We start from the raw sequence: 11,670 nt of genomic DNA, 5'->3' as shown, positions 1-11,670 counted from the left end.
ATAGTATTGCGCTCCTTCGATAATATTAATACCGATACTATCGATAGTACATTTGATAGTTCTTGTTAAACAATCAATAGCCTGTCGATAAAGGAGTAGGTATTTAAATAAATGTTACTTGATTGAAAAACAATCGATAGTCGACAATCGTGCGGCAACACTAATTAAAATCATGAAATGAAAATGGCCGACTGACCATCAATAGCGGCTTTCTGTCAAAATAATAAAATAAGTTTGAGAGAAGCATTAGCAATGGGAATAATTATATCTTAGTTAAGTTTAACTAATTAGCTATATGATTCGCCAACGTCACATTACTGACGGATTATTAATTTTGTAAAGGTCATTTACACCTATGCAGTTTAGTGCTTCGTGTCTTGCATAGTAAAGTGTATTTAGTGTAGCTGTTTATATCTTAGGCTAAAATGAGTGATGATGGCAGTGACGATTCACCTCCGCGTCCCAAGCGGAGGATAAAAAAGGTGATAGTGTTGTCATCAGAGTCTGGGTCTGACAGTGATGAAAGCATCGGCGCCACGACACGTAGAAAGAGACTCAGGGTGAGTTGCTGTTTGACGACTTTAGCGAGTGTTAAGAGTATGTAGACGTGGTATATTGACAACGGTATTGTTAGCAGGTGGTGAGCGATGCAGAGAGTAGCAGCAGTGGCGGGTCCGTGGTGCGCGCGGGCACTCGGCACCGCCGCACTCTGCCCAAGCTGAGGGACTCAGACGCCGAAAGCGACTCATCCTCCGGCGGCTCCACAAAACCTGAACCTAAGCCTGCACCATCCAACAAACCCACATCAGGTTTTGCCTCTGACAGCTCAGATGGAAATACTGATAAGTGCTCAATTTGCCTCTTACGGTTCACAGACCAAGAGGTGGGAACTCCTGAAAACTGTGAACACATATTCTGCTTGGATTGCATCACAGAGTGGTCTAAAAATGTGAACACTTGTCCAGTAGACCGGATAACTTTTAACTCAATTGTAGTGAGAGTGTGTGCTGGGGGCAGAGTCTTGCGTACTGAGCCTGTGAAGGTGGTGGAACGCCGCTCCTCTGTAGACCTGCTGGTTGTAGAGGATCCTACTGCCTGTGAGGTATGTGTCGATGTATTGGTGGAACTTGTAAATTATGAAAGCCATTAACAAAGCTTAGTAACTATAAATTGCCTTTCTAAAAATGTTGATTATATGATCATGCAAATTTAGTCATAAATAAAACTTATTAAAATTAGGTAATAAAAAATATTTGTAGCTATACTTAGTAATCCTTACATATTATAGACACAGTCCTCTACCATGTGTTTTTACCTGAGCAAATTCAGGACGGGCCGCTAGTTAACTGATAAATTTGGATTTCAATTTGTACATCTCTATCAATTAGACTTGTAATCAATTGTAATTGCAATTACTCTTCAGCTTATAGTCTATTACTACAGGAACTAATATTGGTTGGTTCCAGGTCTGTGGCAGCACAGACAATGAAGAGAGCATGCTGCTGTGTGATGGCTGCGACCTCGGCTATCACATGCAGTGCCTTCTGCCTCCTGTCTCTCAGGTACACTGCCTAATATGATCAATGCCCACTTGTTTGTTGCCCAATTGTGTTGTTATTCTATCCAAGTGGGCCAGAAGTTCCTCTCATAGGACAACGAAGTCGGGTACTTTTTGGCATCTCTCCCATGACTCGAGTCTGGTTTTGATGTTGGCCCATCACTAACGTGTTTTTTTTTTTAAACTCGTCGACTTTTCCATAGGTGGTTGGAAATATTTTACTAAGTCATGGGTGTCGGGAGTCTCGTTCTTGCGCTCTACGCTCGATATTTACGTCTATTTATGACGTCAAGATTTATTTATTACAAAAAAGATGTTCATATTAGCTAGTAACAACTTAAACTGGTTTGTAATAAGGAATAGATAGACACTCATTTCACTTTAAATAATAAATGAACAAAATTATATATCAATAATTACTGACAAAAAAATCTGATTTCTCTTCAAAGATATTAAATGATCTGCGACTAAAACATACCTAGTTAGCTTTTTATATGTATCAATTTAATGACATGTGAAAAATTAACTAAACTCATAATAAATTTTGAGCAAAAATCTATTTTGGATATAGATTTTTGCTCAAAATTGGTTGCAACTACATTACTGAGTGAGCGACTAGTGAGTGAATAGCGCGCGTGTTAGATTGTTTAAATTTTGAGTAGTAAAACTATATTGTAAGTTGGTGTTGAAATGAACAAATAGAAGCTGCTGTATTGATGTTAGTTACTATAAATAATTGTATTTGAGATCTGTGTTTTTTATCTTGATACGATGTTTTGATGAAAACTACAGATTGGTCGGACGGGTCCGCGCGGAATTCCATGGTCGCGTATGGCAGACAGCCTATTAATGTTTTTGTACAGACGTCACCGTCAGGTTGGTAAACAAACATAGATGCTACATAATTAATTTCTCCATACATTTCATTGGTTTGTATGGGAAAATTGACAAAAACTTAAAACAAATATTTATATGTATTGCCAGTCAAACTTGATTTCTGGCCAAATTAGTTGATCTTAGGCAAGACATTCAAACTAGTTTAGTTTGATCTAAAATAACTTATGGTTTACTAGTTCGGCCTAGGCAAAATTGATTTTTACATTTTGAATTATTAATAAAGTAAAATAAAATTATGTTTCAAGTTAAAAAATAATGTTCTAATGAGCATTGTTATAATATGTATAGCTATAGAACTTAATAATTAAAATATATAAAAGTATTGACCCAGCACTGTCTCGAAAGTATTAGCTATTAGGAAAATCATCAGAACTGTACTCCTTACATGTAAACCTAGAACCTTTAATTAAAATCAATATGTCACTTGAACAACGGTAACAACATAAGCTTGTCACTCAAACAAATATTAGGTCACTCAAGAGATATTATAATGCTGCTCGTTTTGAATTATAAGTAACTTAAATTAATTTATTTCATTTTCTGTTATGTTGATTTCTCTTTAGTTAGTCGCTCACTTAGTATTTTTGTAACCAAATAATTTTTTACATTTAAATTTTTTTATTTACAAATACTTATTGTTTAAATACTACCCTTTTGTTATCTAAATGTATGTTCTAATTAAAGCTTACATTTTCAGGTGCCCATAGATCAATGGCTTTGTCCAAATTGCGACGACTTACTCGACGTAATTCATTTTGCCGAGGTTGACGATTTATTTTCTGGGATTGCTGACATGGACCTCCCTTTAGGTCCTCGAGCGGTTCCTCTGAGGGAGCCTAGGAACGTGAGAAGGTCATCACGGAACGTAAACAGGCAGGATGAGCCATCTACGTCTAGTGGTCGGCGAGAGATTAACGCAGACAATCTCCCCACATCGTCTAGGACTTCGGGTGCATCTCAAAGCGGTTCCCACGGGACCACCAGGCGCAGGAATACCGGGACTAAGCGCAGGAGGACTACAAGGAGAAGCAAAACTGTTGTCATCGAGTATGAGATCCAAGAGAATGGGAAGTGTCCCGTCACAAAGACGATCAAGAGAAGGGTTCAGAAAAGACGGGTCAGTTCGCCCCTATCTATTGCATGCTAGTAGAGTGCTTCGATCGGAAATTGATGATCAATAAAATTCTACATGAAAATTGAGCGAAGTCTGCAGTTTTTTGTTTTTGAAACTACTTATTATAGTGTTATCTCTGTTGTAAACTTGCGTCACGAATGGCTTCAATATTGAATAAATTAAGATAGATAAATAGACTAACATAACAAATTCAACAGACGAAAAAGCGTCAGCCGCGGACGGCGGCGCGGCGCGCGCTCGTGCGCGCGAGCGTGCGCGCGCGCCTCGCGGCGCTGCGAGCGCGCGCTGTGTCGCCGCCGCCGCTCCGCAGCCATCGGCCCGGGATCCCCGCGCTGACTCTCTTTGGCAACCACGACGAACTGGATTACTTCTCAGAAGATGAGGGAGCGTCTGAGGGAGCCACCACTGCGGTCGTTGCGAGACCCACTTCTAGTGTTATTAGTGCTTATAGACAGGTTAGATGGTTTTTTTTAACTGTATTATTTCATTGGCTTAATCTCTTTCTTATGTTGACTGGGGACGAAATTCCAATGTCATAAAATTAATATACCAATTTACATCACCGTTTTCAGTAGGTAAACATCTAATCAGCATCATTGATCATATTATTGGCACATATTGATATAATATGTTTTCAGGCCCGTCGGAAGATGATCAGCATTCCTTCTCCGCCGCACGCCTCCTCCGCCCCGGACGTGTTGTCCAGCATTCTAGAAAGCCAGACCTTGCTACACTCTAAGAAGTCCGTAGTCTCAATCAACGTCGACGGTAACGTCACCATCAAACTGGAAACACACAAAAATGGCGTCAAAAAACCGGTCACAGAGAAGAGAGATGATAAAGTTGATTTGTCGAAAGGAGAAGACGCTAGCAAGAAAGTCCCATCATATCCTGGACAGTCGAGAGGTGGGGGTGGTTGGGGAGGGGGCTACCGGGGAAATTACCATCGCGAACAAACCGGCAACTTCCGGGGGGGCTATGACGGAGGCTACCAAGGCTACCAGACCCGGCCTCAAGGCAATAACTACCAGAACCAAAATAACGCGCGTCACGATGGCCAGTCGTACGGCGACTTCCCTAGAAGACCACACCAGTATTTGCAGGATGAGGAATTTGATCGACGAAGGTCTCTGCCGGATAACAGACAGAATTATCAAAATCAGAGGCAGGAGCAGCGTTTTGGGAATAATTGGCAGCCATACAACGCGCCACAGCGACCGGACAACCACGCAGAAGGCCCATCCCCGAGACACTCTTTCGGAGGCTTTGAAAATCCTTTAGATATGCGCACGGGGGCCACCGGTTCACAACCGACCCCTCTGCTCTCACGCCCGGCGCCGCAGCCCTATCAGCCGCTACCGGAGCCTCCTTCTTTCAGATTTGACCCGAGCAAAACTTCTGACGTCGACAAATCTGAAGATGAGAAAAGCGATTCCGGCCTCGTCATCGATACGGAGAAATATGATCCGACAGAGCCGACGAATGATGAAGAAGATAGTGGAGAAGAATCTGGTCCTTCAAGTGCCAAGGAGCCCTTGCCGGCGCCCACCGCGCCGCCGCCGCCCCCGTCGCTGCCCCCCGGCATGCAGAGCTTGCTCGCCGGCATCGACACCACAGCGATCAATGTGCCTCCTAGTGTGCTCGACACTGCCGTGAGACAAGTGCTGCAAGAACACAGGGGTCTCATATCGTCGCCGGCCGCGGCGCCGCGGCAGCCGACCAGCGACGACGATTCGGACGGAGATTGTCCCAACTTCTCCATCTATTCCGCCACGAGCGTCCACATCGCTAACAACACGGGCATCACGCCCGATGAACAACCGCCTCTACCTCCGGTTGATGATATGCAAGATTTAGTACAAGAAGACGACGATACAGCCACGCCTGATACGATCACTCCTGAAGCTGGAAATTCGCCGCTTGAAAGAGATTTGTCAGACCACAAATCTACTACAAGTACTAAAATCAATGAAATTAAGAAGAAAGAAGATGAATATAAAGAAAAAGTGTCCAAGCGGTGTCCGATCACGCCGATACCCCGGAATCCTATAAAGATCAAGATAAACACGCCGTCACTGATCAAACGGGTGTCGTTGTATGACGATGATGAACCGGCTGAAGAGGAAGAATCCACTAAAATGAACGAGACACCAACAGATAAACAACCTGAAAAAATAATAGAAAGTTCAAAAGACAACATAGTAAAAGAATCTTTAGAAAAAGACGAATCAATTAATAAAGAAACAGAAAAAAAATCTGAGGCAGTAACTAAAGTTGTGGCCGAGGATAATGATAGAGAAAAATCGCCTGGAAAAGACGAAGGAATCTCAGCGGAGAAAGATGAAATCAAAGATGATATTAATGAGGATGTTGTGGGAGCACCTGTGAACGGAGATGCTAAAACTCCAGACAAACATGACGAGGAAGATGACGGCGAGGCCAAATCTGAGGGAGAACGTTCTGACGATGGAATATCAGAGCCAGAAATGGGAGACAAGCGGCGCCGTGGAAATGACGATGATAAGAATGAAGAGATAGTTGAGAAAATGACGGAATCCATCAGCGAGACTGAGGACGAGCGCAGCTACACGCCTTGCCTCGACGAGAACAAGTCCAAAGATACCTCGCTAGAGACGGAAAAAGATAAAGCATTAGAAGGGCTCGATACCGAAATGATATCAGAAGACGAAGGCAACGAGATGTTCTCTGATCAGGATAAGGCTTCCTTTAGAGAAACTCCGCCGCCAGTCCCGCGACAAGAAGAAGAAGATGGCGAAATCACCGAGAAGAGGAAAGATAAAGAAGAAAAGGAAGAGGTGAAAAAGAAGAAGAAGGCTTCCAAAAAAGAAGGGAAAGAGAAAGGCAAGAGCAAGAAAAAGAGCGAAGTGGTTTTCAAAAAGTTGAGCAAGAGCGGTAAAGAGCGTAATTACCGCGAGCGAGACAAAGACAAGAAGAAGAATAGAGATTCAGACGGGGAGAAAGAAAAGAAAAAACGCAAAGAGAAGCGTAAGGACCTGGAGCGGTACGATGTGAGGACCGTGGTGACGGAGAAGCGGAGGAAGGTGAAGGATCCGTTCGGGAGAGACGTGTCCCCGCGGCGCTCGGCCTCCCCCTCCCCCTCCCCCTCGCCCTCCCCCTCCCCCTCCCCGGCGCGCTCCGCCTCGCTGTCCCGCGGGCCCTCGGCCTCGCCGCCGCGTCGCGTGCGGCGCTCGCTGTCTCGTCCGCGGCGCCTGTCGCTCACTCCGCGGTCGGCGACGCCGGTGCTGCCGGCGCCGGCGCGGCGGCGCTCGCCGGCCCCGGCGCGGCGCCGGCGCCGGTCCGGGTCGCGCCGGCGCTCGTCCCGGCGCCGGCGCTCGAGCTCCCGCAGTCGCAAGCGCCGCCGCTCTGCGTCCAAATCTCCTTCTAAACCCAAGTCGGGGAAGCGGCGGCGCCGCGCGCGGTCGGAGCGCGAGGAGTCGCGCGCGCGCACCAAGCGGCGGCGGCGCCCGTCGCCCGCGTCCGTGGACTCGCGCCTGCTGTCGCCGCGCACGCCGCCGCCCGACGCCCCGCTCGACGCCCCGCCCACGCCCACGCCCACGCCCCGCCTCAGACACCGACGCATGAGAGATAACACAGGCCCGTCTAAAGAAGTGTTCACTTCGGGAGATAACATCCTCGTCAGTGTTAGCTTCAAGGTAATTTTAAACTCTTCACTTTTTCTCTTATTTTAATCTTCTTATTGTTTCCATAAATAAATAAATGTAACGGAGAAAATGCGTGTAGATAATAAAATGTGGAATCGAATCAAATTCCTTTATTTTTGTTTTATCAAAGCAATAAGTACGAAGAATGTATAAACAATCAAAACTAGAGTTTTACGCGCCCGGCCTGTGATAGTGACGGCCGGTCATTGGAGGGGAATGGAATGAAATTGAAAAATTATCTTAAGCTCCTCCGTTCTATGCACTGAAAGCCGTCGGTCCCGGTTGTATTTGCAGTCGTTAAAACCCGCCAATGCGCAACGGGCCCGCGTGGTCGGTCACGGCCCAAATTCCTTACAGCAGTGGGGATGTCTAAATGGCTGTTGCTGACGATTGATGATGATGCAGGAGCAGGACCGCGCGCGCTCGGCGTCGCGCGGACGGCGGCGCGCGCGGCGGCGGGCGGCGCCCCCGGCGCCCCCGCCCGCGCCCCCGGCGCCCCCGCCCGCCGCCGCGCGCCCCGTCGCCATCATCGACCTGGAGCGCTCTCCCTTCCGCGAGCTCACGCCTGAGCAGCGCGACGTCATCGTGCTCAGCGACAGCGACCACGGCAAGGGTGAGTCTGTCCAGGAACCCCTCTCTTGTTGGTGCGACGCCACGACTCCCAGAGGAGGTAGGTGGCTTGCAGTTTCTTTAACTTCCATGCATGTCCTGCATAGTGGACCGTTTGTAAGACTTAGGGTGAAATCGTGTTCCAGTAATTATTCAAACAGTGGTCGCATCCGACATGACATTATAAATGATAATCGATATCGGTAGCAAGTATTCTCTTGTCTATTTGTTACGCTACCATTCAAATTAGTTCAATTTTCCCGCAGATCACACAGAGGAGCCCGCGATAGCTAAACCGGCTCAAGCGTCCCCCGCGCCGGAGCCGGCCGCGGCGTCCGGGCCGAAGACCCCGCCGTCCCCGCACGCGGCGCCGGCGGCCGCGCCCGCCGCCGCGGCGCCCGCAGAGCCTGGCGCTGCGGAGCCCCGCGGCCCCAACACGCCGCCGGAGCCCCCCGAGTCCCCGGACGCCTACGACCCGTTCGAGCCGACGCGGTCGGCATCGGCGTCGCCGCGCGCGGCCGCGGCTGCGGCTGCGGCTGCCGCGCCCGCCACCATGACGCTGGAGGCGGCGCAGAAGACAAATATGTCGGCCGACGAGGTCATCGACCGCCGACCGCTCTCGCCTATGGAGAAGGTATTTCATTCTCGGGAAACCTATGCCATTTTTAAATTGAAGTTCCAAAGTATTCATAAATGACATATTTTCTTTTAATTGTGAACACAGGAGAAATCTTTCAATTTAAACATATTACAAATTACTTGCCAATTCTATAATGTGCCTTTTATTCGCAGGTGCTACAGTTGTTGCAATCGACGCGCGATGCGCCCCCGTCGCCGGTGCCGGGCGCGGGCCACACTCCGCAGCCGGCGCCGGAGCCGCAGCCGGCGCCGGCCAAGCAGCCGCGCATCGTCCTCCCCGAGCCCGCCAAGCTGTTCCTGGCCAAACCCTCGCCCATCAAGTCCGACCCGATCAAACCTATGCAGGTACGGATATCGGTCCACGGTCGTATACATGTGTTTTAAGGTTTAAATGTTATATCGTCGAGTCGTGAAACCGCAAGGACGTTATGAAATAAATGTAGCGAGCGTCAGACCTGCAAGTGAAACTCGTTGTGTAGATGCAGACGAGCAAGATCTCGCGGCTGCCGCTGCCGCGGCGGCCGGCGCCGGCGGCGCTGCCGGCGCTGGAGCCGTCGGAGTCGCCGTACTCGCCGGGCTCCTCGGACTTCGGCGAGTTGTTCTCGCCGCGGCCGCAGCACGCGCAGCACGCGCAGCGCACGCGTCGCGCGCGCGCTAAGCACGCCAAGGTCCCCGTCAAGCTCAGGAAGAAAGGTCCCTTTTGTTTTAACAATATACTTTTATAATTCCTAACCTCTCTTTTGTTACAAGCTCGCTTCGTATGTAAGTATGTATGTTCCGGTGGAATTTTGTAACCCGATTTTGAATCGGATATCTGCCCCGATTTTGTTAAAAAATTTTGTTCAAATATTTTGTACACACTATACTGAAAAACGAGACCCAACAAACAAGCAAATGTGCAAGGGCTGAACGAGTTGGTTCAACGGTTTGCTGCAAGGACATGATTTTTTTATCACGCATTGAATGTATGATCTCTCTGACAACAACAAAATCATTATTATAAAAAATATAATTTTAAATTACAATACATTATTTTATCAGAATGTGCCCTAAGCCCTGAGAAAAATATAGTTTGATCCCTTTGGCAATAGGATAAGTAAATAAATATATTAGGACAAATCACACAGATTGAGCTAGCCCCAAAGTAAGTTCGAGACTTGTGTTATGGGATACTAACTCAACGATACTATATTAGAATGAATAGGTGCATTTGAAATGAGAGCGACAGAGACATAAGTATTATTTTTATACTATTGGTCATCTGTCGCAGAGATCAAGTGGTTTTACAAAAAGTACTACCGGCCCGTCCCGGCTTCGCTCATATAAAAACAATAAATAATACACCTAAACTATTGGTGAAAACAGTACGAAAATCAGCAGTAGTATTTGAATAGACAGATAAAATCCTCTGCCGCGTCTATCTTGTAATATGTAATGAATTCCCAACAGGCAAGACGCAAGTGGGCGTGAAGATAGACGAGGACAACCTGAAGATCCTGGACGAGCTGCCGTCGTCGGCCGTGGAGATGCAGGTCAAGAGCAAGGTGCGGGGTCTGACGTTTTGCTATTGATGCTTGGCGCAAAATATGTTTTATTTAAACTTTATTGCATAAAATGCAAATAGTCAAAGAACAAATGGACTTCATGCTAAAAGCATTATCCTTATTAAATTTTGCATACACAAAGCAAACATATTTTTAGGACTAAGTAAAATTTCCACTTCTTAAAATGTGAAGAAGTTCAAAAAGGAGCTGTCGACTCTGTACAATTTTGCTCGCATATTGTCTGAGATTATTACGCGGTTCTGAAAATATGAACATGAACATGCTGGTTTGACCATTATGATATAAAACATGAAAATTGTTGATACTCCTTTTTTAACCCGCGACGCAAAAAGAGGGGTGTTATAAGTTTGACCGCTAAGTGTGTCTGCTTGTGTCATCAAAGGGTGAACCGATTTCGATGCGGTTTCTTTTATTCGATAGCATATTTTTATGCGGTGGTTCTTATTAGATGTTTGTTCAAAATCGATTTAACCATTCAAGTTGTAGCGAAACGATTATTGAAAGTCTGAGGTTTATTTTTCTGAAACGGAACTTTGGGACAAAAATGGAAAATACTGTGCGGAAACCATTTACTGTTCATGAAGTTTTTACGACAACGTAATGTTATCTACAACGTCAAAAATTATATGGAAAAAATAGTAATATTTCATATAAATTTTACTCTTCCAAAAACGAATGCAAACCGCACTGATTGTCATATTATTTACGCCTTTCGTTTCACGGTGATGTATCGTGTGTCGCAGTTCTTGAAGAAGCTGAACCGTCAAGAGCGAGTGGTGGAGGAGGTGAAGCTGGTGCTGAAGCCGCACTACAACAAGAAACACGTGACCAAGGACGAGTATAAGGATATCCTGCGCCGAGCCGTGCCCAAGGTTTGTGTTTGGTGTTCGTAAATCACTGGAAACAAAAGTTTTATTGTAACAAATTTACGAAGTTAACAATTTTGTTACATAAATGATGGATTGAGGTCCATTATCTCATTTTCTCAAAATGAACCTTCTACAAGATGTACCTTTTGTTGGATTTTAGACCATTGCTATTTAAAGTATTGTCGTTCAGTGACGCATTGTGGTGCATGGCTGTTAGAAACGTGTTACTGAGCAATGCGGCACGAAGGAGGAAGGCAAAGCGACGAGCCAACACAAATGAAAACCCGACTTAGATCCAATATATTTTTTAGGCAAGGGACATATTGAGATTGAGACTTGCAAGGGTCATTTTGGGAAAGGGACATTTTTAGTCGAGAGATTATGGACCTCAACATAGCATTGTTTCCCATTTTGAAGTATTTACCAAAACAAACTGGGTTGTAATGTAAATATATCGATGGTTGTAAACTGCAGATCTGCCACAACAAGACGGGCGAGATCAACCCCACGAAGATCCAGGCGCTGGTGGAGGCCTACGTCAAGAAGTTCAGGAAAAAACACAAACAGCCGCCCGCGTAGCAGATTCTATCAGATGTAATATTGTAATTATAATTTATGTACGAATCTTGTATTTTACTTAAAGACGTTTAATTTAATTATGAAATAGAATAAATCTTAGATTGATTTATACAAAGGTTTTTCTTTTCAAAATTTT

The 11,670-nt window shown here is 45.9% G+C and overlaps 1 protein-coding gene across 4 annotated transcripts; it reads left to right on the top strand.

The window, feature by feature from the left end:
- The first annotated feature begins 162 nt into the window (after window positions 1-162).
- LOC128672064 (uncharacterized protein) lies at window positions 163-11,649 on the top strand. 4 transcript variants are annotated; one of them, XM_053748959.2, is made up of 14 exons: window positions 163-560; window positions 635-1,102; window positions 1,467-1,562; window positions 2,351-2,434; window positions 3,153-3,572; window positions 3,788-4,045; window positions 4,229-7,264; window positions 7,679-7,886; window positions 8,149-8,516; window positions 8,675-8,866; window positions 9,001-9,214; window positions 9,971-10,065; window positions 10,830-10,958; window positions 11,430-11,649. In XM_053748959.2, the coding sequence occupies exons 1-14, from the start codon at window positions 426-428 to the stop codon at window positions 11,532-11,534; spliced, it is 5,808 nt and encodes a 1,935-aa protein (XP_053604934.1). In that variant the 5' UTR covers window positions 163-425; the 3' UTR covers window positions 11,535-11,649. The 4 variants fall into 4 exon arrangements, with proteins under 4 accessions (XP_053604934.1, XP_053604935.1, XP_053604938.1 ...); XM_053748960.2 differs by having other exon boundaries at window positions 164-560; window positions 638-1,102; XM_053748963.2 differs by lacking the exon at window positions 2,351-2,434 and having other exon boundaries at window positions 164-560; window positions 638-1,102.
- The last annotated feature ends 21 nt before the right edge of the window (window positions 11,650-11,670 follow it).

The sequence above is a fragment of the Plodia interpunctella genome, chromosome 8 (assembly GCF_027563975.2).
Source record: "Plodia interpunctella isolate USDA-ARS_2022_Savannah chromosome 8, ilPloInte3.2, whole genome shotgun sequence".
NCBI lineage: Eukaryota > Metazoa > Arthropoda > Insecta > Lepidoptera > Pyralidae > Plodia > Plodia interpunctella.
This window is presented reverse-complemented; position numbering and strand designations above follow the sequence as displayed.

Excerpts from the sequence above, each read along its gene's own strand:
- LOC128672064 (XM_053748959.2), top strand. The coding sequence starts at position 426 with ATGAGTGATGATGGCAGTGACGATTCACCTCCGCGTCCCAAGCGGAGG. Across the intron at positions 4,046-4,228 it reads TTATTAGTGCTTATAGACAG|GCCCGTCGGAAGATGATCAG; the intron begins GTTAGATGGTTT and ends ATATGTTTTCAG. Across the intron at positions 9,215-9,970 it reads CGTCAAGCTCAGGAAGAAAG|GCAAGACGCAAGTGGGCGTG; the intron begins GTCCCTTTTGTT and ends AATTCCCAACAG.